The sequence below is a fragment of the Syngnathus scovelli genome, chromosome 19 (genome assembly GCF_024217435.2).
Source record: "Syngnathus scovelli strain Florida chromosome 19, RoL_Ssco_1.2, whole genome shotgun sequence".
NCBI classification, from domain to species: Eukaryota; Metazoa; Chordata; class Actinopteri; order Syngnathiformes; family Syngnathidae; genus Syngnathus; species Syngnathus scovelli.
In genome coordinates this window covers 6,508,856-6,536,230 of record NC_090865.1, presented here as the reverse complement: position 1 = coordinate 6,536,230, position 27,375 = coordinate 6,508,856, and the positions used below count along the sequence as shown (strand labels likewise).

At 49.6% G+C, this 27,375-nt stretch overlaps 2 protein-coding genes across 4 annotated transcripts; both read right to left on the bottom strand.

Moving 5' to 3' along the window:
* Positions 1-1,250: 1,250 nt before the first annotated feature.
* Positions 1,251-6,662, bottom strand: LOC125986861 (glycogen synthase kinase-3 beta). Of its 2 annotated transcripts, none has more exons than XM_049750774.2 (11): positions 5,864-6,662; positions 4,776-4,870; positions 4,599-4,700; positions 4,455-4,538; positions 4,272-4,382; positions 4,065-4,195; positions 3,706-3,910; positions 3,522-3,617; positions 3,256-3,442; positions 3,098-3,175; positions 1,251-2,967 (listed from the first exon to the last, which is right to left on the bottom strand). In XM_049750774.2, exons 1-11 carry the CDS (start codon positions 6,033-6,035, stop codon positions 2,906-2,908), a joined length of 1,323 nt encoding a protein of 440 aa, XP_049606731.1. In that variant the 5' UTR covers positions 6,036-6,662; the 3' UTR covers positions 1,251-2,905. The 2 variants fall into 2 exon arrangements, with proteins under 2 accessions (XP_049606731.1, XP_049606732.1); XM_049750775.2 differs by having other exon boundaries at positions 4,776-4,861.
* A 151-nt stretch (positions 6,663-6,813) lies between these two features.
* Positions 6,814-25,678, bottom strand: cica (capicua transcriptional repressor a). 2 transcript variants are annotated; one of them, XM_049750763.2, is made up of 22 exons: positions 25,438-25,678; positions 18,677-22,176; positions 18,183-18,450; positions 16,158-16,292; positions 15,923-16,070; positions 15,000-15,102; positions 14,742-14,924; positions 14,286-14,412; positions 14,057-14,205; positions 13,519-13,654; positions 13,353-13,435; positions 12,676-13,177; positions 12,435-12,544; positions 11,999-12,135; positions 11,654-11,846; positions 11,324-11,519; positions 11,109-11,239; positions 10,729-10,886; positions 10,508-10,659; positions 10,300-10,434; positions 10,075-10,200; positions 6,814-9,802 (listed from the first exon to the last, which is right to left on the bottom strand). In XM_049750763.2, exons 2-22 carry the CDS (start codon positions 21,986-21,988, stop codon positions 9,522-9,524), a joined length of 6,765 nt encoding a protein of 2,254 aa, XP_049606720.1. In that variant the 5' UTR covers positions 21,989-22,176; positions 25,438-25,678; the 3' UTR covers positions 6,814-9,521. The 2 variants fall into 2 exon arrangements, with proteins under 2 accessions (XP_049606720.1, XP_049606721.1); XM_049750764.2 differs by lacking the exon at positions 25,438-25,678 and adding an exon at positions 22,865-25,385.
* Positions 25,679-27,375: the final 1,697 nt, after the last annotated feature.

The following is a 27,375-nucleotide window of genomic DNA, read 5'->3' as shown; positions in this document are numbered from 1 at the left end:
CATAACGGCGCATCCCTTCATGCAATAAAGTTAGCCGTTAGCTTGGAGAAAACGTGCATAAAAGAAGTGGTGTTTCAGTGAGTGGTTCTTTCTTTCCTTGGCAAATCGTAAATCTACATTCTGGCTTACATAGTTCACGCCAGGAGACGCAACACATTCACTGACTGTTCCGTTGATGCACGGGAAGACGGTTCACCAATTAACTCGTTCGCGAACGGGAAAGTCAGGATTCGTTCCTTCACTGATCCGTTCACGCGATGAACTGGAAATGCAGATCACTCACTCACTGACTCGTTCACTCACAGATCAGTTCAGTTGGGGAACGAGAAAAGCAATTCACGACTCGTTCGTGAACAGGAAGTTACGTCATTTTCTTCGTTTTGATTTAGGAAGTGATTCGTTCACTCTCGTTCACTGAAGTAAATCGTTCTTTTGAACGAATTGTTCACTCACGAGCCAACACTAACAGCAACACACACATAAACTGAGTATGTACCGATGCCACAACAAGAAATCTCAAGATTCTCCGATTTGCCACGCATGCACGATTAGCAAGTGGCTGACCAGGCCTTGAACTAACTGACCTGTGGTTTGGCGATCCTGTTTACAATGCGCTCAGTATTTAATGTTGGACAATTTCCCACGGCACAGCTGAACATCTCTCACGGCACACTGGTTGGGAAACACAGATTTAGGAAATGTGATTTTGGTTTTTGTGGCGTGCATAACCAACAATTTCCAGGGTAAGCCAAATCCGTCATGACAGCGATAGTGTGCAAATCGCTGTTCAACAAGCAGGAGAAGAAGAATGTAGATTAAATACATTGGTGGCAGGTGTGCAAAACGTCAGCAAAGGACAAACATTTGCTCACCTGGGTCGGCCGCCATCTTGGCGCAACCATACTGGACAAGCTTTTGCCCACAAGCGCCACCTGGTGAACAGTCATGATAACTGCTTTTGGTTACTTCAGAGTCACGCCACAAAATCAAAGTAAATCACATGCCATAAATCACGGCAACCTGGCTACATTGTCGCCATCTTCTGGTCAGCCTGCGAAACGCATATATTTGTGACGTCAAAAACATGAACACATTGTAAAAAATTTTGACATTAATTTTGATAAATACTGTACCCTCTCCACATTTTGGACAACAACATCACTTGTTTAAGGTCTAATTTTTTTTGATAATTGTTTTTCAAATGCATGTATACCAAAAAAAAAGCTTATGTGGAAAATGAGTCAAGCACATTTTCATCATAACTTTAATTACAGTAAATGAATTCACATCCACACGCGCACACACAAAACAGAGACAAACAGGTTGGCTTTTCTTTCTCTCTCCTTCTTAGCTCAGCGCAAAACTCAAAGGTTATGATTTTAAAAATGTGGTAAAATAAACAAACACACAACCCTATACGCTTGTTTGCAGTCACGCCACGAAATGATAATTAGCAGCACATCTGAGCTCCTTACAATACAGAATGTCCTTACACTTGGACATTATGGGACACCAAGTGACAAAAGGTAACTCTTGTAACTCGCACCTAAATACTGCACAGAAATCTGAACGTTGTACTCACACACGCAAGCAGCGCCGTTGCCAAATCAAGGGAAAGTCCCCACCACACCAATAAATGACGAGGGGGGAAGTCATAGCTACTAATCCACGAGCGAGCACCACTTGCAGAATATTTTTGTGTAAGATTCATTTGGCAGAACCTGACATGAAAAATCTACTGCACAGGAAGCAAAGAAAGAGAGAGAAGGAAAGGTGTCAGACAAACAGGACAAGATTTTTCTTTGCAATATTTACACAGCGACACAGTGGTGTATTTACAGAATAAACAAGCACAAACGTATGGACAGAAGGAGTGACAGAAGATATAAACAGCTCTGTAATATAATAATTAAAAAAAAACAAGACCGAGATCAAATAAACAATATTTATCAGATGCCATGACAGTGGGAGGAGGATTTCATTTTGAAAGCCTCCAGTTACAACATGAATGTGCCTGAAAATTAAAACATGAAAGATGAAGCCGTGTGCTGCTACATGTGGACCAACAAATGCCCTGCCCACATAAACACGCTTCACCTTTACAGTTGAACTATCTGCGCAGGGAATCACTGTATACTCTGTACTCCCGGCCCAAATTATTTCTACATCAACGAGTGCGTGATGGGAATATGCAAGAATGTCTCAAGGCTGTTTAAATAAAAGTGTCTTAAAACAATGCTCAATAAAATTCGCTAAAAAGGAGGCTTCTGCAAAGTAGGTACAAATGGATGGAAGCAGAACATAAAAAATATCTTAAGAGAAAGAAGAAAAAAAAAAAAAAGAGCCTGGTAGAAGTTGGGCGTATCTCCTGAGTGAACATCTACGGCCTGACAAGAACATTCTGAGGCTCAGGCAGTGTCCGGTCGACCTCGTACGCACTTGACACGTGATTTCAAACTCAGCGATCAGAAAAATATGACGCAAATGAGGAAATAAATGTGGGTGTGATGTGTTCAAATAAATAAAAGACGAACGTAGGTGGGGAAAAAGGGGATGGAGATGAAAAAAGTCAATCAAAAAAATAAAAGAAAATTATACTACAGAGGACCAGCCCCCACTATCGAACCTTCACATACCACTGGAGCAGCAGCCAGACAGCGCTGTGTGTGTGTTGTTTGTGTGTAGAGTACGTGTGCGTGCGTGTGTGTGTCTGTCTGTCCGAACTGTTTGATAGTCTCCGGCTGGGGTGTTGATGGATGCGTCCACTGTACAAAAACATTATCTACGAGGAGCGTGAGCAGCGCGGAGATGAACATATATATATATTTATGTCTGTGTGTATGTGAGTGTGTATTCGGGAGAGAGAAGGAGGCTGGCCGGCCGGGCAGGCAGGCGACTGGCTGCTTCAGATGCTGTTGAGAGATCCTGGTACCGATCCCAGTTGGGAGGGGTCTGGGCCGGTACCATCTAAAGTGTACAAGTGGACACAATCAGTGACTTCACATGGGAAAGGCAAGCGAGGGAGGGAGGGAGGGAGGGAGGGAAGAAGTAAAGAAAAAGGAAAGGAAGAAGGGAAGGAAGGAACGCGTGTTTGTACCGTGAGAGGAAGCAGCGGTGTGCGCACGGGCGTGCGGAGGGATGAGCGTGGAGTTCAGCTGCGGTTGGATCGACAACTCTGGACACACACACACAAAAAAAAACTATTAGGCTTCCCTTTTCCACTGCCGACTTTGAGCGCTAACCTATTTGGAGTACCTGTCGTGCTGAAGTTGAAGAGCACGGGCAGCTCCCGTCCGCTGGGCAGCCGCGCGTTGGGCTGCCGCAGCTCGTCGAAGAAGGTGTGCGAGCAGGCCTCCAGCGGCGAGAGGCGCGAGGCCGGCGTGTACTCCAGCAACCGAGAGCAGAGCGCGATGGCCTCCGGCGGCGTGCGCGGTTTGAACACCTCCGAGCCAGAAAAGAAGGAAAATGAGTCGAGTGACGGCCGGGTGCTTCACGCAGCGCCCTGCCTAGACTCCGCTTACCTTGGTCCACGGATGCGCTTTGATCTGCGGGAACTTGAACTCTGTGTAATTAGGATTCATTTCCCGGATCTGCTCCCTGGTCGGGGTGCCGAGCACCTGGCGGAGAAGCCAGCGAGTGAGGCCGACAGTGAGCCGAAAAGCCCAGAACGGATCCGATCCCTTGCGGTTCGGGCCGGGCGCTCACCTTGATGATCTCCACCAACTGGTCGACGCCGCTGTCACCGGGGAAGATGGGCTGGCCCAGCAGCAGCTCGGCCAGGACGCAGCCCGCCGACCAGATGTCGATGTTGGCCGTGTAATCGGTGGCGCCAAAGATGAGCTCGGGCGCCCGGTAGTAGCGAGAGCAGATGTACGACACGTTGGGCTCGCCGCGCACCAGCTGTTTGGCGCTGAGGGGAGGGAGACGAGAAAGGCGGTGCTTGGCCGTCAAGTCCACGGATGCTCATCACCTCCACCCAAGAGTGTTTGGAGGCTACTACTTTATTCCAAAAACCTTCCACTTTCACTAAACTGTTTCTTTTGTGACTCGTTCGAGTGGCTCACCTGCCAAAGTCACAGAGCTTGAGGATGGCAGTTTCAGGGTCCACCAGCAGGTTCTGCGGCTTGATGTCTCGGTGACACACGCCTTGCGAGTGAATGTAAGCCAAACTGCGAAAGAGCTGGTACATGTACACCTGGAAGAGACGAGCGAGCGAGACGTCACGGGGTGGTTCACGCCGAGGTCGTTCTTTCCCGGTGGGGGAATACCACCTTGACGTAGATGATAGGAATGATGCTCTTGTTCTTGTTGAAATGCCGGGCGACTCTGTAGACCGTCTCAGGCACAAAGTCCAGCACCAAGTTGAGGTACACTTCATCCTTCTAGGTGAGAGAACAGGCTGTGAACTGCACATTATCACATCAACGACCATTTGCGGGGACCAAAGTGCTAACCTTCTCTCCACTGGAGTAGAAGAAGTAACGTAGTCTGACGATGTTACAGTGGTCCAGCTTCCTCATGATCTGCAGCTCACGATTCTAGAAGATGGAAAACCGGTTCAATATAAGACATGGCACGCAGTTTTACTTTCAACTCACCTTGAACCTCTTATCCTGGAGGACCTTCTTGATGGCCACCATCTCCTGGCTGTCGACGAGGCGCGCCTGGTAGACCACCCCGAACGAGCCGTTGCCAATCACCTGAGCACAGAGCCTCCGGGGTCAATTTTGAGGACACCTCGAGTGTCTCACACATGTGGTGGTGTCTTTTCTCACCTTGATGTCAGTGTAGGAGACTTCTTGCGGGCGGTCCGGGCCCTGGCCCGGCGTGGCCACCACCGTCGTCACCTTGCCACTGTCTCCTAGGAAACCTTCAGATTAATTCAAGTCAACCACGGTGGCTCTTAGGGCCTTCACTGGACATTTTACTCGGGTTAACTTCATTGCAGTGCTGGATTGTTAAGTTCACATTTTAGCGCAGTTGAGGTCGGGGGCTTCTTGTTTAGCATTGCAAGCACGCTTGTCAAACATAATCCAGAGGATGCCAGAACACTATCTTAGTACAATATTGAGAACATGACTTTAGACCATTATGATGGCAATGTAAGCACAAGCGGGGTTCTTTATGCTCGGGATGGATGAAAATATGTCAAAGCACATCGTTGTCCGTGCAAATTCATCATGCTAATTGGCCTAATGTGCAGATGCGTACACATCCGTCACACCCAAAGGACAATCTTAAAACGCATTTAAAACGTCCCACCGAGTGCATTGACATTCAAATGTTAATAAGATTATTTGCAGACACATCTTGGGACTGGAGCAAGGCTGCTAGCAGCCAAGCCGCCCCGGACGTCAATCACTTGCGTCCCCCAGATGTCGCTCGGTCGGACGATCATACGCCATACACCCCCCTGGAGCCTTGTGAGCCCGCACAGGTGACCTTGAGAGCGGGCAACTTTCCACCCGGGAGCCCGGCGATGATGAGAGTCACCGGCAAGGCAGGCAGCTCACGCGAACAATGACCATTTAGCTTGGGACTTTACCCACTCGGGTTGCAGTAATTATACCGTTTAAAAGTACGCTTAAATAAATAGAATGAGCAACGCCTTGTGTGTTATGTGTAAAAAGTAAAAATGTGACGGTGTGAAGAGGCTTTTACATTTAACGAGGGTCCGGCCGAGCACATCAGCAGCATACTGGGCGGTGAAGTGGTAACGTACAAAACAAGTGGCTAACGTTAGCATGCTAACTCGCTGGGACGACACAGACTTGTGATTAAATACCGGACCTCAAAAACGCAAGGCAGCACAGTAAATATGGAAATGTTAAAAAGAATATTGAGTATTGTATATAAAACTTACTGGCGAGCTTGAGGTTCGAGCATCCCGACAAGCTACTGCCGGAGGCCTGTGGGACCCCGGACTTTCCTGTGCTGCTCCCCACGGCAGCGGCTGATCCGACGGGCGCGGCGGCTCCTGGAACTCCTGGCGGCTCAGCAAACGAGCTGGTCCTGGGCCGCCCGCTGCCGCTCATATCTTTGCGCAGGGCTCGCGGTTGTCTTCCCACTCTTCCCCCCCGCCCCGGGGCGAGCGACTCTGTCTCACCGAAATATGAAGAACCCGACGGCCACCAATTTTCTGGAAGACAGACCGAGAATCGTTGCTTCTGCAGCCGCCGGCTGATGTCTGCCTAGCGGGGCTGGTTAGCTGTTGCTAGACACCCAGAAAACAGAGCTCGCGCAATGCCTCATGGAAAATGTAGTTCGGCGGCGATGTGGGGCACACTACAAATTACTTGATGCTGGATAGAGCCCAAACAAAACAACCACCGAAAAAGAAAGAAACATCTATCCAGAAAATAATTGTAACACTTTTACAAATAAAAGTTATTTATTATTGAGACTTGATTTATTTTCCAGCTAATTTTCTGAGCCATTACCCATCCAAATGTAGCTGAGATTCCCAAAATAGACAGATGCAAATCGCCTGTATAGGTCTATCCTCCTTCCGTGCAAAATTAAATAATATTCCGCCAAAGCTGAGGTCCCTGAATGGCTCCTTGATTATAATGGTGGTCCCTTGGACGAAAAAAACGCTGCTCTACCACATCCGGGATCAGGTCGCGGAGGCAACAGCTTCAGCAAGGAAGCCCAAACTTCCCTCTCCCAAGTCACTTCTTCCAGCTCTTCCGGAATCTGGTCCACTCCGACCCTGAGACGAAAGTCGCTCTGACAGGGACCGCTGGGTGCGCGTATAAATCCAGATACATCCATCAATAAAACACCAAGATTTCCAATCAAGTGGACAACGACTGGCCTTGTGTTAGATCTTTAATATTTTCAATATTTAGTTCTTTTTTTTTCTTCTCCTGTCATCGTTTAGAAATATTGCACATGGTCAACATGCCTGCTTATGACATCGAACTCGCCTCACTCATCCTAAAATTCCTTTTCCAAGCACAATCATACAGTACACGCGCATGACAGACGTGCGCGCGTGTGCGTGTGTACACATACGTCTGTGCGGGTGTTTACATGCCATTGCACATGCATGCAGACGGGGCACATGGCAGCCCTGACCCCCATTTTCTCGGGGGATGTGATAGTCTTCTTTGACCCGCGTGTATCGGAAAGCCTGAATATACCGTTTGTATCGATCCTGAATGTAACTGATAACAGTCAACATGGCGGACAAAATAGTCGTGGCGACTATAAAAATACTGTCTAGCGTGAAAAATATAATTTTGTCCTCGGCTGTTGCTGCGTGACGACAGGACGGGCGGTTGGTCGCTCATGTTTACGCGCTACCTGCATGTGCCAAAACGTACACGCACACCCAAACACAGACCTAAAATGCACATATATGGAAAAAACACGGTGAATATATCTATATCTCTCTATGTATATTGATATATTTGTCTGGTTTTTTTTTTATGATTTTCACACATCCAACGGTTTACAGAGAAATAAAAGCGATACCCATAATAACAATCACTACCCCTCCAAACTCTTCAGCAAAGAGCCACAAAGTGCTATTCAAATTGTTTAGACTTTTTTTGTAAAGTTACTCGCTATAATCTCTTCAACAACAACAACAATCGCGTCACTCATTTTGCTTTTTAGGCCATAGCTATAAGACATTACCAAGGAATATTAGGGCCACACTCAAAAGAAAACACATTATATAAGACTGCTGGGATAAAGTCGTAATGTTACGTCAGTAGTCATACAGCCCCGATTTTCATAGCCTTACATTTTTTTTATCTGAGCGGTGTCAAAAAAGTTTGAATGGAGACAACTTGCCTGTTCCAGCTCTGACATTCTCCCTTAAATTCTAGTCATTAAAGTTTATTCTCATAAAATTGTGTTTTTCCTCGCTAAATGACTTTTTTTCCTGGTTCTTTGGAGCATGGCGCTAATACCGCTTGGTAAGCTACAGCATCACGTTGCGCTCACTCACTCAACTGCGCTTCTTGTCATTCTCTATGGCACTGAGCCTCCCCAACCCCACAAAAAAACAACCCCCCCCAAATTCCCCGGAGGAAAAAAATAAAATAAAATTGTCCTATTGCACCATTTGATGGGAAAGGATAAAGTGTCGAGAAGAGTGGGAAGAGGGGAGGGCTCCAGAGACTGCCCTCCAGGGCTGGTCTAGGATCTGCTTTCCCTGAACTGAACCCAAACCAGAACCATCCTGAGCTACATAGCGCTTGACCCGGGACCAGTGCTTAAGGGCACTTTCTAACAACGCTTGAGAGAGAGGGAGGGGGGGAGGGGGGGGGGGCATTGATAACATGTGGGACAAGGTTATTGTCTGCTGGACAAAAACAATCTCTAAAAACAATACTTTCCTGATTGAACTTGCGGCACTCTCACGCGAGACGGCCCGCACGGATTGTGCAAACACCTGATTTCAACATGTTACAAAGAGACACAACGAAGGAAGGGGTGGGTGGTTAACCCACCCCCTCCTACGATAGTACATTTAAAATCAACATCCCCCATTCTAAGTCCAAAGTCTTTTTTTTTGTTGTCAGTGTGATTTTCTTGACCTTTGCTGGAGAAGAAACACAAGCCACGAGAGAAAAACGGGCCACGGTAAAACGAGAACCAGAGAAAGCAAGGTCGTATCCGACGGCGGACATTCCCACATGTGGTTACGTTTTTTTTTTTCTCTCCGACATCTTGTTGCTGCTTTGCATATGAACTTTTTTTTTTTTTTTGGCTGGGAGTTCAACCTTCCATCCAGCTTGTGTCAGACAACAATCTCTTTCGGGGTGCCCGTGTGCCCAAACGCGCAGACGGACGAGGGTTCACTTTTCCGACACGGCGACGACGGAAGGTGCAAAGATTGGTCACAACGGAATCACGGAGAAATCTCTCGTTTTGTCCTTACAATCGCTGACTAAAGTGTGCAAGGGGGGCGGGGGCGGGCATGGCTTGGTCACGGCGCACACGCCGAACTGACTGCATGTGTAGGTGCTTGTGTGTTTGCTAAGTGTAAGTGTGTGTGTGTGTGTTTGTGTGTGTGTGTGTGTGTGCAGCATCAAGGGGCCGTGGAATATCAGTGGAGGTCGTCGGGGTTGTGGTTTTGCGTCCGGACCCACTGTGCTGAGGAGTGGACGGACGATGAGGTCAAGTCAATGGCAACTGAGGGCTGGCTGACAAACAGCTAAACTGCATTTGCACAAGAGCAAGTGACAAAGTGCCTTTTTTTTTTTGTGTGCATGTGGCCCTGGGTGGCAGCTCCTGGCTGCTGCCATCCAAGAGTAACAGTCTGATGTGTCAGCATCATGCTGAAGATTACATCTGCACAATGGTGTGTGTGTGTGTGTGTGTGTACCACAGAGCTCGTGTCCCGACTACAAAGTACGGCACAAATGTGCCAAGGGCAGACCTGGGCGCAGAAGTACTAATATTGAGTATTTTTTGTCACCGTTGTTGTGTTGAAGCCACATTGTCTGATTTTTTTTCCCTGGCCAGGTCAGATTAAGAGAAAGCATGACCTGCATCCTGACTTACTAGAAACCTTCACTTTTGGGCTCCTCCATCTTGCGGACTTTGTCGTCCGGATGTTCGGCTCCTCCTCCTCCCGAGTCCTCCCGCAGTGATGTGTTGAAGGCCGAGGAGCTTTGGGCCGGCGCGGGACTGCCGGCTTCGACCGAGTAGCCGCCGGCCTCCAGGGTTCCCGGCGTGGCGGTCTGCATGATCTTCTGGCGGACTTCGCGGATCTTCAACTGCAGGCACACCTTGGTTGGGAAGGTGTCTGCGTAGCGGGCCTGGAAGGCCGCCGTGGCCTGAGCTGCAGGGAGGAGGTCAAGGAAGTGATCAATTTTCTTTGAATGCTAGATCACCAAATGATTCCCGAGCGCGGCACCGCTGCTGCTCACTGCTCCCCTCTCCCCCCGGGGATGGATCAAAATCACACGGGGATGGGTTAAATGCAGACAAATTTCGCCACACCCAGATGTGTGTGTGACAATCATTGGGACTTTGACTTTAACTTTAAAGACAAGCCCAGGCTTTCAGAAGTGAGCCATTGCATGTCACGGAGTGTTTTGTGTCTTGGCTCACTTGAGGGGAAGAAGCCATGTTCCTGAAAGAGCTGCATGACAAGTGCCCGCCGCTGGTCCAGAGTTCTACGCAGGGACGAGAAGGGTACCCGGTCTAGGTCTCCGAGGAGATCCTCTCCCTCCATGCCTGTCGGGGGGAGGGGGTGGTGTTAGGGTTGTTTCAACGGTTGGAGTGTGGACATCATATGGAGGAGCTCTGATCTGCTGTTAGCCACCTCGCTCCCACCTGCTCTGTCAAAGGTGAAAATGTCGCCCTCGCACTTGGCGGCGCTTTTCGGAGTGTTGGGCTCCGAACTGCAGCTAGAGAGGCGGCGGGTCTTCCTCCTCGGTGAGCTCGGGTCTTCGGTGGCCGGCTCTAGTTCTTGATGGACCAATGAAGAATGCAATGAGCTGAACATTTTGCAATAGTAGAAGGACAATCCAAGACATGTTACCGGTGGAGTTGCGCCTCTTCTTGCGGTAGCTGCCCAGGATGGCTCGAGGGGACGTGGCCAGACTCTGCAACGTGGGCGAGGGGAGCACCTCAGCCGGGTTGAACTCGGGCAGCTCTGCAAAACGCTCCTCAAAGTACGTCTCCGACAATAGCCTGCGTGGAGAAGCGAGTGAGTGAACACGTGCGTGCCACGAGAAAGCCCACGCTTCGGTCGGCGCTCACTTGTCGTGAGAATCGGGTGTCTTTTTGAGCGGCGGAGGGCGGAACTTGATCCTCTTGGAGGACGCTGCTGGCTCTTTTTCAGCAGACTGATGCGGCGGGGGATCTAAACCTGACGATGGAGGCTGAGGAGGAGCCGGAGGTGGCGAATGAGCTCCGACCTGAGACGAGAAAAGAAAGGGAGAATTATTGAGTGAAACTCTTCTTGGTTAATTATCTCGGTGTGCATTATATTGCCTCCCAGTGGCCAAAGCGCTTACAGCAACGTCAATGGGCAGTGAAGCATGAAGAGTGTTATTTTTCTGATTCTTTTTAAAAATAATAATTTTAAAAAAATCTACTTCTATAATAATGTTTAATTTTACAAATCAATTTACAATCACCTCTTTCTCTTCGTCCAATACTTGTCCTTGTTTGTCATCCCTGCTTTCCTTCATCTTCTCCTCACTCGCTTCGTTCTCCTCCAGCTTGACACTTTCCTCCTTGATGAACCGACTTACGTCGTCTTGTTTTTCTGCAAGAGGTGAAAGATGTCAGACTTGAAGACCCACCACCATTGGTGCGACTCGTCCACTGCCGCAGCGTTGAGCATCGTGACCTCCAATCTCCTTGGCGTCTTGATCTCCTTCCACCTTGATGTCCGGCTCGCTGAGCTCTTTCTTCAGATCAACTTCCGTCGCGGAGGAGCGCTTGGCCACATCCGAAGCATTTGCAGCGGGAGATGTGGTTGTCATGGTGACCAAGCCGGACGCTAATGAAGCGGTAGGGCCGGCGGGGTAAATGGTAGTCAGAACCTGATGAGACAATTAACAGTCAGTGGACATTAAGCTAGCAAAAAAAAAATACATATTTGTTTTGTTGCATTTAAGAAACCACAACTGGTAGTGACAATTTAACTACATTTCGCTTTTTGCTTCCTGGTCTTTACCTGCCGGGTAGTGGTGGGGGCCGGGGTAGTCTTGGGAGTCGGCACCAACAGCGGGTGCCCGGCTGGCGAGATGGCAGTGAAGCCTAATGTGGTCAGAGGAGACGAGAGAAAGGCAGCGCCCGGCAACGGCGGCACCTGGGCTTGTTGGGCGATCGTCGTGGTAACGCCTGGACTGGACTGGACGTAGGTAATCCTGCGGGCAACATGCTAGACTTTGAGTGTTGACGCTAAAGAGAAACAAACGTGTTAGCGTTAAAGCAATGAGGTTATTGCTTTGGCTCCATCTGGTGGATTTTCACAGTTAGCACGCTAGTGGCAAAATAAAGACGCTCAGGTAATCTTGACCTGGTGGGCGGCGTGGTCAGGAGGAGGGTCTGTGGGGGCACGCTGCCGGGAGCCATCACTGTAGCCATGGAAACAGGAAAGGCGCTCCCAGGGTGAACGCTGCTTTGGACCACTGGCATGGGAGAAATCTGAATGATCTGCGGCAAGCACGGGAAGAAGTAAGTACACCACATACAAAAACAGATGCATGAAAATTCAACATAATGTTTGGATATTTTTTCAGCTTTTTAAAGACACCTCCTATTGTTTTTTTCCCCAGCTTTCCACAAATTTCATTGATTTTCCAACATAATTCTGTATTATTTCCTGGCTATATTTTGCTCCAATTGGTTCACCATGAATTGAATGTATCTAATAAAAATTGTAAATAGTCAGAACTTTTACATTTGAACATGTTTTGCTTTTATTATTCGTCCCTCCATATGCAGACTCCCACCTTGTTTCCTGCAGCGGGGCCATTTTGCACAGGAAGAGGCGGCGCCAGCAAGGAGACGGGTGCATGTGGAGGTGTCGCCATGGGAACCGGCATCTTACTCTGCAGCTGGGCTTGAATTGAGAGAGAAACAGCGAGGAAGACATGAATGGAGGCCATACTGAAGCAACAGGTGGGCGGGGAGCATCGACACAAGGATGGGGGCCAAATGTCATTTTCTTATGAAAGGCGACCAGCGTCTCACCTCTGCTTGCCGTCATTCCCGCCCCCGAGTGCGGCGTACCACTGGCCGACGGGGGCGTGTCAGTGGGCGCAGATCCTGCTTGCTGGTAGGTGAGCTCAGGCGGAGAGGGGGTCTGGGGGGCTGGCAGGATGTACTTGCCACCACTAGCGGAGGGTGGAAGGACGGGGGAAGTTGTAGCGGTGGGTCTGATTACAGCAAGGGGGGGCGCCAAAGAGCCAGGGGAGGCCCCTGCGGTGATTGGCAGCTGCGTCCCTGCAATTAGGATAGCGGCTTTCTTATCTCGCAGCGGAGAGCCAGGGTTGACCATGCCCTCGACGGGACGCAGCGCAGCCTGGGTGACGGGCGTGGAGCCGCCGACTGGCAAGGAGGCCGCCCCTCTACTTTCTCCTGCAACGGAGCCGCCCTCAGTGTCCTCCTCTGCCGCATCGACGCACATCTTTCTCTCGCACTCGTCGTGAGGGGCGGGAGGCGAGGGGGAGTGAGCCAGAGGCTGGAAGCCAGGCTGGAGGCGAGGAAGATAGGCACAGATCAAAAGAAAAAGTGGAAGATTGTACAATCTCTTCCTTTTCTCCATGGCGTTTGCATAAAGTTAGAATGCGTATCAAATTTGCTTGAACGTGGTGAGATGGTCCTAAAATAATCTCCATTTCTCGATTCTCATTTTTTTCACTGTGTACCTGGCCATCGGTCTCATCCTCATCGCTGTCCGTCACTCTCTCCTTACACTTGAGGTCAATGGAGCCTTCACGACACGAGTCCCCTGAAGACAGATGCCGCACACGTTTTACTTTAACAAAATAATTTGATTTTTTTTTTTAAATGACAACGTGGAGGCCCACTCACCCATGACATCGTCATCACCTTCTTCCTCACAGATGACCATACGTTCCTCGTCACTGGTGACATCCTCGCTAGCGCCGCCGTGATGGTGGGATGACGGCGGCAGTTGCCGGTTGCGAAAAAAAACAGGCCCGTCATCCTGAGCAAACCAAAATAAGGTTTTACAGTCCCTTGAAGCGGCACACAATATATACGATCTATAGACATCAACATTTTGGAACGTTTCTGATTTATTTGGTCGTCGCTGCAGTTGCTAGCTCGCAGCAGACGTGAACTCATTGCCTCCGAGAGGAGTCGGGCTCTCCCGCCCTGTGCGGTTTGCTGTCTAGCGCACTTCAAAGGCATTGAAAAGCACAAAGATGTTTTGCGATCACACAAAGACGCTTTTAGCGGCGTGAAGGACACGTAGCGGCTGTGGGCGCACACGCACTCACACACACACACACACACACACACACTCTTGTGTTGTTTACATGGCCCCCGTTCACACTTTTGTTCCGGCGAGGAGATGATCGCACACAAGTACGCGAGCGTCTCCCACCTTCTCTAGGCTGTGCACGCCACTGTGGGAAAAAGCTCTGGGACGGGGTTGCTGGCCGCCGAAAGCCCCCGCCGCTTGGCGCTCGCCTCCGCAGTTCCACGGCGAGCTCAGCAGCTTGCCCTCCAGCGCCTGAGACTCCAAATGCGGATCTGGCGAGAAGGAACTGCTGCTGAACTGCCGTTCAACTCCTGCTCATGTAAAATTCATTCAATGGCACAGCCTTGCCCACCTATGGTTTCGGACATGCTCCTCTCCCGCGCCTCCTTGGGGGCCCCGCGGCCGTCAGACAGCGACTTCCTGCGGTCCTTGTTGCACCACTTCCAGTCGGGATGGGCTCGGAAGTGGGCCTCCTTCACCTGCCATGAAGAGAATGCTGAAAATATCACAAATACAGCCCGGACCTTTTTTGTGTTCAGAATGAATGCTAAATGGGAATCGGCAAACAATTGCTGCCAAGTCTAGTATAGTTCGAGTAGGCTTTCCCTGACTCACCTTGCTTTATAAACCCAGGTACAGTTAGTTCCTTGGTTCTAGTTAGTTGTTGTTAGCTGAAGATATTTAGCGACAAACCGTTCAGAATGACCCGATCTACGAGACCCGGCACATCCAAGCAAAGGTGACATTTCAGTACTCTTGGTGCTAAAAATAGCTCACTGATGTAATGCGGTTAAATCGTTTAGCTGACCTGGAAGGCCAAGTCGTGGTACTGCTGCTTCTCGTTGGGACCCAAAGCGTACCACCACTCGCCCAGGATCTTGCTGACGGTTCGGTTGTCCTGGTTGGGGTGTCGCTGGTGCACCAGAGCCCGGTGGCGCTTGCTGAAGATCATGAAGGCGTTCATGGGCCGGCGGATGTGGTCTTTCTCCCTCTGGTGAAAAAAATAAAATTGGATCATCTGCTGAATGGTTCGGTGACAATTTTGGAGTCACGACGATAGACTGACCTTCCTTTCTGCGTCCTTTGGGAGGGCGCTGAGGGACTGTGTGCGTCTCTTGGCGGTGCCACGCGAGGGCGATGCGTCGTTGGCAGCAACGCCGGGGGAGAAGCTGCAGTGCCAAGAAAGAAACAACTTTTGCATGATTAAAAATAGAGACAAGAGTTTGAATTTTTTTTGAAGAAGAAGAAGAAGAAAAAAAGATGTAGCCTAACGTCCAACAGACAACTCATTAGGGAAAAGCTCATTAGCCGATCAAAGCTGGGCGTTATTATCCAGATGAAAAACTTATTTTTCGACTTCGGTTGCTGCATTGGCCGATATTAGCTCGAGTACCTAATGAAATGGCCGGTGATGTAATGTCTGCAGCCATGGCAACGCCTCAGTGGGAGTGACTGAATCAACACGCGAACGACACCTGAGCCGTCCTGTCAAACCGCGTGCTAAAAATGCTAAGCTTAGACAAACATTTTGACTTTGCAGTGTGTCCAAAGTCAGACGAGGAGGAAGCTCTTCTTTTTGTCGGCGACGGCGGCTTTTTATGAGCGCGACGACCCTGAAACATTTCTTTGACGAAAAAAAAAAATGCACGCTACAAACCAGACAGCCTGTCTGAGTCAGCGTGAAAGAGCAAAAACAGAATCAGACGTGATGAAGAGAGCAGCCAGCAAGCAGTGTGTGTGTGTGTACTGTGCGCGCACTCAGACACACACACACACACGCACAAGGACGGCATCGCGCCATTTTAGTGGCACACTCAGACGAGGCAGATTTCACAACACTACACGTGTGTAAGAGGAGCATCTTTGAGAGGGCGAACAAGTGGTGCTTCCATGGTGCACACAGATCCGTTTCACCTATATACACTACTTCCTACACCACGACCACTTGAGCATTCTCATTTCTGACTTCACGTCTCGGTTTGTACTCACGGGTCGTCGGTGTCGCTCTCAGTCTCGCTGTCGGCCCCGCTCCTCTCGGCAGGTGCGTTGTTATTGGTCGGAGGCGGACGCGAAGGTGATGCCCTCTCCGGGTCGAGGGGTCGCCCGTCGCCCACCAGGGCCACGCCGCAACGAGGCTCTGAAATGTCACAAAATGTTGCCGTTTTGTCCTTGGAAAAAAAATTCTCATAAATCACTCATTTTAAATTGTTGCTTATTTTCATACCTTGGCTTTGATTGACGAGCTGTTGGCCGTCGATGGCCGGCGGGGCGGCCGTACCCGGTTGGCTGGGCTCCAGGAAAGGGACGAGCGAGTGCCAAGGGAAGACGGGCACAGAGCGAGGCTCCACGTTGGTCCACACTGGTGTACGTTTGCACAAGGACACACACACACGCACACACACACACAAAAAAAGAGAGCGGTCATTGCCTCATTTTTTTTTCAAGGAGGAAGAGTTCAAAGGAGGACAGAATGCGACGGACTGATTTTGCACAGATTGCATCACTTTAGTCTTTTAACACCATTTCATAATAATAAGACAACTTTCTTGATGGTCAAAATGTATCGCAGCAAGACTCCTACACAATTTATGTGGCGTTAAGCAAAACAATGCACAACGAGCTCACACGTTGAAGTCACGGCGCTGCCGAGTTGTCACTCTTGCCGCCACCCGCCTCACTTCCTGCTGATGCCAATGCGGCTGCTCTATATTTAGATTGAGGAGGAATCTCAGCCGCGGGGGCCTCTGCCGCCTCCTGTTTGTTTTTATATGAATAAAGCAAAGCCCCACTGTAGCGCAATTCATTTTAGTCTGATGCCAAAATTGGGCCCATTTAGTGTGACAGCACGTTGCAGCATCGTACAGGAACAAGTTTGAACATGACGTCTGTGCTCATTTTTAATCGCCATTTGCGTGAGGCCGGGGTTTGCCACGAATGACTAAAATCTGTGACTAATTCAGACGCCTGATTAAAAAGGCTTGTAATTGAGTACAGATACCAGAAGAGGGTAGCAAAGTGATTTATTCCCTATTAAACTGGCTGCAGTCTGCCAAAATTGAAATCAAAGTTGGAAAAATAATATATTTCTGCGTATTTCCTCTTCTGCAGTAAGATCACTAAATGTTTAATGTTGAAAGTCTGGTTGAAAATGTAGGATTGTAAAACAATCTTGATTTCTTTGTGTCAGTTCTGCAGGAAACTTAATAAATGGTTGCCGGTACTGTATAATCCTTTTTTTTTTTTAAGGCACAGCGGAGGCGACGCTACGCTACAAAGGCAGGTGGCTGGCGGCCGTGCGAAGGATGTGTGCGAGGGCGTTAGCGCTGGGCTAATCAGCAAGTGCGTTAATTCTTCCAACAAGTAACCATGACAACACGCCAGCCGTAGAGCGCCACGGCTCCGTTTTCAGTGATCAGACACACTCTGTGCCCTCTCTGATTGTGCGCGTGTGCGTGAACGTCCTTGTTGCACTCCGCGCTGCATGTCTAGACACGTCAATATTTTCACCCTTTGAGAGTTTCACTCATACTCCTTATCTCTTACACACACACACACACGCTGGTATAAAGGGCAACACCCCTGGCACGCACGCACACACACACACACACACACCTACTATGCATGGCAGCACACATTCAAGACAAACAACATAATTACTTGTAATATGCAGCTAGGGTGGAGTGAGTGACCAGTACAAATCATTTCGGTAGTAGTTGAATTAGTTGCACTTAATCTGACATAACCAGCTTTTGTAGTACAAGAGAAGTTAAAGTGCATCCTTCACTTTTGAGTAATAATTAAACAGGTTTATAGATAAACATCCAACCAAGTAACATGTAATTCCTACTGTTTTTCTGATTAAATAATCCTTAATAATATATTTTAAACACACGCTTTCGACACGCTACAAACAGTACCCAAATGAACCGTGACCCTATAAAGTGCCAAGTTTAAATAATTAAAGAAACCCAAAATGACAAAAAGATATTCTGCAACTTAGTTATACCATGTGTATTTGGCCATCGTGCGTGTTGTCATGGCAACAGTATGTGATTAACACCTTCCTTATCTCAAACAATGTGCCCCCAGACAATCACGTTGCCAAAATGCATACGCACGAGAAAAAAAAAGTTTCATAAAGAGACCAAAGCGAAGCGCCGATGTGAAGTCAAACAATGAGAAACAGCAGACGTAAGAGGAGAAAGAGAGAGAAGAAATTAACAAACTGCTTTCGGTACAAGTTCCTTACCCGTGCCAGGTCGTCCCATGATGATCTGCTTGCGGGGTGCGGGGTGTGATTCGGCGGGCAGAATGAGCGGCAGGAGGGCCGTGGGTGTTGGGTGGCACGCTACCGGCTGTGGCAAGGCCCCGCCTGTGACCTCCTGGTGCCCCTCAGGCTTCCTCTCCCTGCCACCGGATCCTGACGAGGACAGGATAGGGCCCGCGGTGGTCGTCGCTGACCCGGCAGCAGAGGAACTTGAGAGGGCAGCATGGCCAGCTGAGGCCGGGGTAAGGGACTGCACAATGGAAGAAGAAACTGGATGAGAGGCAAGACATACCGTTGACTGGTTGCCAGTCAAAGTCAGGCAGGGTACATGCAGACAAAAAAATGATGCCAGTCAATGCCAAGGCACATATTTTAAAACCCTTTGACAATGGAAACAAAAATAAGCCAGAGAGAACTGCTTAGTGGAATGAATTCAAGTTACCATAAAAATAATAATAATAAATTATGTTTCTTACCGAGCTGGACGTGACCAGGACTAGGGCTGATGCAGGGTTACGCAGGAGAACAGCACCATTGGTCGTGGCTCCGTTTATGGGAACAGGAGCTTGCAGGCCTGGGGGGACCGCGTGTTGGGCCTGGATCAGCTCCCTGGATCGACTCCGCTCCTGCCTTGCGAGGAGGCCGTCGGAAAACTTGGCCAGGGGGACGTCGGGGTTGCGGACAATAACTGGAGAATCCCGCAGGGGCACGATGCGACGCGGAGAAGGTTCCTGGGGTAGCGGGGAAGGGGGCGTGGGAGAAACCAGCATGGGTGGGGGAGTGGACGCGGCGGACGACGGGGGACGACTGGTGGCGCTTCGCGGGCGTGGGAAAGTCAGCGAGGAAGGGGTTGTGGGTTGACTCTGGGGCGAGAGGACTCTGAAGGCAGCAGGTCCGTGGTTCAACTCACCCCCGACACCTCCCCCAACAGTCACCATTTGCTGTTGCTCTGGTTTGGTCTGGTAGTCGTGGACGGCTGGCAGTGGAGGAGGCGGGTGACTGTCCAGCTTTCTCTTGCTGGGACTCATGGGCACTGTAAAAGTGAGGTTGGTCTGACAAGTGGGCACAATGCCCGAGAGGTGGCGTTCCCGTTCTGCTCCCAGGGTGCCCAATTTTGTGCCACTTAGCTGGCGATGGCGCCGTGAGGAAGGAGCGGTGATGGGACTGAAGTTTGCCGGGCGGAAGCCAAAGAGTGGTGAGGGAGATGGCGAGGGGGTAGGGGAGAAGGGGGACTGGTTGGAGATGGGCGAGTACGAGGGCGTGCCCGAACGGGAACCACCCAAGGAAACCAGCATGGTCGCCGCTTCACATTCGTCAAAGTCAAAGCGGGAAAGGTCCTGGGGGAGCAGGGAGGGCAGTACCAGACGGGGCCGGGAGTCTCCTCCACGACTGCTGGCCTCGCTGCTTTCCCGGGAAGTCTCATCCCAGTCAAACTCGGAGCTGGCTCGGCCGCCGCTTAGTCGTAGGTCTGACGGTGTCAAGGTCCCAGTGCTGCTGGCTCCTCCTCGCTCCCGGATCCCCCCGCTGGCTTCCATTTCCTTGGTCCTCATGGAGAGGTGTCTGGAGCAGTATCCTCGGCGCTGGGATTCTTTGGAGCAGCCTTCGCGGGAGCACAACCTCCTCCACTGCTTACCGTTGAATTTCTTACGAATGCCCGTAGGCGTGCAAACTACATCTCCCTTCTTGTACTTCTGCTGGGCGGCTGTCAGTGGGGTCCGCGAACGTGAAGATGAGGAGGAAGTGGAACCTGATCCAGAACCGCCACCTCCACTGGATGAGCCACCACCTGATGCTTTCTCCACTCTGGAGGTGGACATGCTGGACGACATAGGGGGCAGAGGCGGGAGTTGTGCCGTGGAAATAACAGTGGTACTGGCTGCCACGGCTGCCACGGCCGGGTCCAGACCGAGCAGGACCGGGGAGGGAGGTGGGTGAGGGTTTAGGGCAAGGTGGCCAGAGGGAATTCCAATTCCCTGCACCACTGACAGGTGAGGATTGAGGTAGCCGGGTGGGGGCTTCGAGACAATATGGCGGTGCTGAGGAACTGCTATAGGTTTGGGTCCCGGTATAAGTGCTCCCATGGGGACCATGTTGAAGCGGGACACCTCCATGTCTTCCTCGGGGGTGAGTGGCATGTACGAATGATGTTGCTGCTGTTGCTTTGCAATCATCTCCCTTTCTCTTTCCTGCTTTCTTTGGAGATCCCTCTCTCTTCCAAGATCTTTTTCAATGTCCCACTCCCGGCCGGGAGCCAGGCTGAGGACTGAGGCCGGTGTGATTGGAGTGGTAATGCTGTGTCCTGCTGTAGAGGAGACAGGAACCATGGGAGGGTACACCCTCCCCAACAAGGATCCGACAACCGGTGTCATCCCCCGGCTGAGACGACATACCTCCTGCTCCACGTCCATCTCATCCCTGTCTTCCGGCGCCATTTCGTTATCTCGAGCACCTACTTCTGTCTCTCTTGCTGGTAAGCCCAGGTCCCAAGGTGGCACCAGGAGACGGAGTGTTTGCCTGGACACCCACACGGCCTGGGTGGCTCTAGCAGCTACCCTGTCATCCTCATCCTCATTCAGAAATGAAGCTTTCTCCTCAGACAATAGAACACGGTAGCAATTCACCACGGCTGGGTGAGTATCCACCTGAGTCACTAGGCCTTCCCGGTACCACTGGCCCTTGGCGCCTTCCTCGTTGCTGAAAGGCACACAGACGCGGGTGCCGAGCGGAATAGGGTGCACGCCGGGCGGAGGGGCATCGAGGATGATGTCTACAATCTCCGGGTGGCTGATGTGTCGATAAGGATAACGGCAGAGTGTTTTCTCCCCATTCAGTTGCACCTCCAGACTTCCGTATTTACTGTTGACTCGACGGACCACACCGGCGCAGAACATCAAGTTGGAATTTTGCCCGTCGTTTCTTCTTTCAGCTCCTCTATCCTGGAGCTGACGGGCCAGGACTCGCTGATTTTTGAGTCCCTTGGCCAGGGCGTCAGAGAGCGAGTCAGGGAGACTGCAGGGCGGGCGTGAGGAAACATCTGCGACCACCTCCAGGTCTCCTGAGTGCTCACTAGCCGTGTCTGTGGAGGAGCAGCGGGGCAGAGGACTGGGCGACACTTGCTCTGCATCCCTGACCACCTCTGCCACTCCTGGCCTTTCCCGTTCCCCTCGTAGTGACAGGATAGGCGGTCCCGGGGAACAGTCCTGATGTGGTTCTCTGCCATCTGCCATCAGGCCCCGACCATTGCCATCAGGGTGTGAAACACTTATGGGACTACCTGAACGTGATGACCCCTGGTTCAGGGCTCCGCTGCTTACAAGAAGAGGAGGGGGGGTCCTGGGGGCAAGGTGACCGTCAGGAAAGATAGGACAGTGTTCAGATGTGTACTTTTTCTTGGGAACACGGGTCTTAAAGGTGGCAGTTTTGCGACTAGACGTGGGATTGGGGCTGCTGTTTGCGCTTGGTGTGCTGCTGTTGCTGCAGCTACTGGCATTGCTGTCACTGTGGCTCCCAGCACTCAATGCCGAATGTCCAGATCGATCGTCGGACGATGCGAGCAATTTCCCAGAGTCAATGACAAGAGATTCTCCGTCAGAAGAGTCCCGGGCTCTGACTGGGTCGGAGGACTCGGACTCTGATGAGAAAAAGAAGTGATCTTGGCCTTGCGTGGTTCTGTCTCGGTTTTCATCAGAGTCTCTTTTCTCACCACCTTCGGGGGCCTCGCTAGCACCCCGCCGCTTTCCCCCTTTGGCTCGGGTGGAGGGGGGGGAACGCTTTTTGATTGGCTTCATCTTGTCATGAAGATTGGCTTTCCTCTGGAGAAGACAGTCTCTCCGTTCTTGCTTGGGTCTCCTCTGTCCACCCCCCCCCCACCCCCTCCCCTGAACTGTTTCTTTAGTTAAGTCTTTCGGGGCCCCTCGCTGTCATCGCTTCTCCACCGGGTGACCTCTTCATTTGCCACTGTTTTATTCCAGAGATGCTGAAAGACAGGAAGAGCCAATCATAATTTCTACAATTATCCATAACTTTTTTTTCTTTCTTTCTTTCTTTCTTTCTTTCTTTCTTTCTTTCTTTCTTTCTTTCTTTCTTTCTTTCTTTCTGTCTTTCTGTCTTTCTTTCTTTCTTTCTTTCTTTCTTTCTTTCTTTCTGTCTTTCTTTCTTTCTTTCTTTCTTTCTTTCTTTCTTTCTTTCTTTCTACCTGGTGCCATTCACACAACAAATAATAATTTTGTGTTGTGCCAACCCCAGAACACACACCGAATGGTAAATAAATTTGTGAGCCCACTGAGACGCGATTCTAATGTCAATACTACGATTCTATTTGGTGGCTCTGCCGTCGATTTTTTAGACTGTAAAATATGTCAAGCTCGAGAAATCCGAGGTACATGTTCGAGACGGGAGCTTCGGAGCATTTCTCCCTCTAAATTGCTCTCTTCCTCGCAGACAAACAAACAGCGTTTAGCAGTAACGCTCAGATAAAATCTTTTCTATCCTTCTGGCCTTCGCACAGCAAAACTCTCGGCACCAACTTGAAAGAAACGCAGAGTCGTCTCGTCTTCGTTTCTGGCTAATGTTTAAGCGGCTATTGATGAACTGGCGTAGTAATGACTGTGACTCATTGACACTTTGATAAAACAGCAGGGTGTTACATAAGACGTTGTACTCACATGACAATACATCCATACAAGGCGGCTAGCAGACGAAACAATTTTAAAGCGGCAGCAGTGGCTGAAGTCAAACATGGACGAGCACTTTGCAGTTTGCCCGGACAAGTCTGCCTACTCGCTCGCACTCTCTTTCACACACACTGCATTTTATCCGGGGAAGCAGGGGCGGGGGAATTCCTTGTTCGCTCGCATAGTCAAACCCTCCCTTTCGCTCTCTGTCTTGAACACCCTCCACCCACCCTCATCCTCACTCCTTCCTCCTCTTCTGCGGCGACCTTTATCTGTTGACTGTATTGCAAAGCCGAGTCAATACGCCCCATCTAACTTCATTTCCTGTGGAAGAGCATTACCTAACTTCCCCTTTTTACTTGATTCCTCCTTTTTTTTCTCAGACTCTGTCATGCGTGACCGCATCTCCTATTGATTCGGACTCGTCATTCACATTCGGAAGGGACTCGTCCTAAAAGCTTCCGCTCAAAATAATAAAATAAAAATCAGATTGATTGGACGAGCAACTATTTAATTTGTTTTGCTCCTCTGGTCTTTGTCGCCTCAATTTGTGCAGTCAGGAGTTCAACTGTGCATCTTAACCCCAAAAATACAAAACCAAAACGAAAGGCCGTAATGAAACATCTCACCATGTCGAGAGCGGTCAGTCCGAGCGGAAAGACAAGACGAGCACTTTAAAACCATCAACGCTGAAAGCGCCAAAACCAACAACACATAGGATGGAAAAGAGTGACATCACTCCTCGTTGTTTGTTAGAGTGACGAGACATTGATGTGTGTTGTTGGGGTCCGCATGGGGGTAGTAAGAAGTCCAAGTCCATTAAAAGAGCATGACGGGACCACTGAGGTTTGTTGCTTGTAAGGCGGAGCAACAATTGGAGACATGTGACCAATGATAACAGACTGGCGTTTATACACTTGCACGACAAGTAAATTTAAACAATTTTTGTTTGTTGAATTTGGTTTCTTTTTGTTCTTGTTCCCTAAAAATGTTTGAAAAAATGACAAACAATTATGCTAGTAGGCTGACGATATCTTTCTAAAGTCTTGGTCAACCGGATTAAAGACCCTGGTAAGCTGTTCCACATCCCCCGGGCCATATTTTTCCTACCCCGTTCTAAGAAACGGTTCTTAAAGGTTTTAAGATGGTGACATTTTGACCCTGAACTGATTATTTCTCTCATTTCCTTTAGGTAAAATATCGGGAATGAAACACCAGTCTGTCCATTTTTTACGACATTCATCTGTCCACATATGAGGGGATGTTTGGAGCCTGTCTATTTACAATGCACATAAGCCATGCCGCTGTGTGTACGGGGGGAAGAACTAAGTGAGTAAAAGGATTATTACAGCTGGGCCTGCATAGAGTGGAGCTTGTTTACTCACACTTGCAGCAAGTTGAGACTGTGGAGAAATATTATAGGACGACTTTGACTTATTGAGTGTTTGTTGTTGAATTTCTGGAAGGTTTATATAACAATTGATGTTTCACTATGACAGAGTGGACATTGGTGTCTATTGGTAGCATTTTATGAGCATGTGGTAGACGTTCACTCAGCATCGCCATTTGGTTACTAAGATGACCGAATGTATTGTTCAAATATATTTCATATCATATTTTAAAATGACAGAGTGGACACTTTGGTAAATGTTAGCATGAAATAAGCAAATGACCATTTAAAAAAAACATAGGGGAAGGGCCTTGAAAAAATAATCACGTTAAATCGCAATTGCATCATAAAACGTTCGGCTCTAGTTTTCACGTATATTTGGCGAATTAGGATAATTCTACCCCATACAAACAAACTCGACTATTATAAAAGCAGCGAGTGACTAAGTGAATGTTTGTGGTGCCTCTTTTGTGCAAGCTTGACAACATGCATGCACGCATGCAGGCTGGCCGAGCAGGCCCGGACTGCATGCACACATAAAACACACACACGCGCACGCACACATGCTCACACACAAGGCCGCAAGGAAATCCTGATCCTGCTATCCCTCAAAGTGAGTGCGAGCTTCTTCCGCGTACCCTTATTGACACCCAAAATTTCGAAGCGCCCAACAACAAGACGTGCAAGTGGATTAAAAGTGTCAGCTCGGCCGCATCTGAAAGTGACAGCTGTGTGAAATGACAGCTGAGGCCTCCAGCACAACTTTGCACGCACGCACGTCATCATTTGCCCCATTGGAAATGTTTTTTCTTCTTCTTTCTAACATACATTTCGACGACAAGGCCCCTCGACAGCCTCCAACCACCCGCTCCTCCCTTGCAGTCAGTCGTGATAAGGACACTCTTTCACGCTAAAGTCGCACCCGCCGGTGCAGTTTGTTAGTTATGACGTTGGATTTATTTCTAGTGGAAAACTTTGAGCCAGGCTCACTATGTCGAGACGCACCGCTCCCTTTTTCCTCTCTCCCCCTCCCTTTCCTCGCCTCCCCCTTCCACGCACACGACAAGCTCGTCCAAGCATTAAATAACGCAGGAAATGATAACAAGAATAAACAGGAGAATGTTAGCGGCTCGCGGCAGCGCTGCAGGAGAAGCTTTAGTTAGCTTACACTCACCGCGCGGCTATTGTGGTCGAGAGCCCGGCTGAGTCCGCGGGTGAAAATAGGGCAAGGGAGGCCGCTCCGGTCGTCCGCCCGTGCCAGTCAATCGTCGCTCATGTTTCTCCGAAGAGGCAACTTAAAATGAGGCGAGAAAAAAAACTACTGGCCCTGTACATTCTACGCTACAGTCGCAAAATGGTGAATGGAGACCCCGAAGCCTTGACAACCAACAAGCTCGGCCAATTGCATCGCGCGGACGTTTACAGTAGCCAATGGCAGTACGAGGAGATAGGCGAGGGGCGGGAGAAGATAGGAAAGTAAATTTGATTGACGGACTGAGAAGGCCAATGGTGGTGTGGGAAAACTCGGAACAGCTGTTGGGAGACCGAAGAAGCGCTGGCCTATCCGATGCTTCTGTGGGCGTGTCTATGCGGAAGTGGCGGCGTGTCGCGTATTCACTATTTTTTAAAGGAGTCTTTTTTTTTTTGCTTTTAAGCCACTAAACACGCAATAGACAGGAATAAAAAAAAAGTAGAAGAAACAATTGTTTTTAGAACATAGCTAAAATGTTAGTTCATCCAGCAAATATTCTGAAACTTAGACGAGTTGCCTTTCTTATGTAACTGTCAGAGGTTCTCTAATGTCAAATACAAATCCACAGGTTGATTTAAGCAGGAAAAAAGAACACGAGCCCGAACATGACACAATTTCTCTTGACCGTCCCTCCCTGGCGCTCTCTCGACCAATCGGAGATATTCAAAACACCACCGAGTTCCGCCCTCCGGCCCAATCGGAGCGGGCGCTGGCCTACTCTACGTCACCATAGTCGTGCACGATTGGCCGAGGGCGCAAAGGCGCGCGGGCCAATGGGCTAACGCAGCGGTGAGGTCATGAAAAGCTTGTTGCCATCAGATCGGCCAAACGGGAAAAGTCCATCGTGTAAACAGCTCCGATGGCGGGATTTAGATGCATTTTAAGACACTGAGAATCACGCACGTATTCCCTTTATGCGCGCGTGACAATTTGCACACAAACACGCAGGTATATTTACGTGTCGACGATAGCGCCGCAGTCTCGACTAGCACGCGCACCCGCAGTGGGGTTCAAACCATACCCTGTTGTTACATAACTTGGCGAGTGCTGCTTGGGCGCGCTCACGCACACCGGGGCTCTGGGACCATTCTTGGGAGCGTTTGGAAACTTTTCCATTCTGGAGTTGCCCATGGTGAGTGGTGCCGAGAGGTGTTGGCATACTTATCGCCCCTGACGTTTTGTAAAGGCTTTGAATGTTGTAGGCCTGTCCTGGTTGAAAGGGCTCTACAGCATCAAGTGGACATTGAGGACAGTGCTTCTAGATAGGCAGACTGGGATGTTGGTCCATTTTTTTTAAAGTGGACCGGAGGATATCCAGCTCTCATTGGAGCGTACGCCCGCGCTGAGCAGCTGATGCAAAGACACACTTTGTCCACCAGATGGGGCCATCGCACTAATACAACTTGATAAAATAACATTTAGACAGGATTCTTGCTTTAAGTCTTAAAGCCAAGCCATGTCCAAAGTCCGACCCGCGGGCCAAATCCGGCCCCCAATCAGATTTCATACGGCCCGCAGCTTCGATCTTATAATGTATTATTTATGGCCCGCCTGCATTGTCAAACTGAATATATACATATATATATATATATATATATATATATATATATATATATATATATATATATATATATATATATATATATATATATATATATATATATATATATATAGGGCGGCTCGGTGGCGCACTGGGTAGCACGTCCGCCTCACAGTTAGGAGGGTGCGGGTTCGATTCCACCTCCGGCCCTCCCTGTGTGGAGTTTGCATGTTCTCCCCGGGCCCGCGTGGGTTTTCTCCGGGCACTCCGGTTTCCTCCCACATTCCAAAAACATGCTTGGTAGGCCGATTGAAGACTCC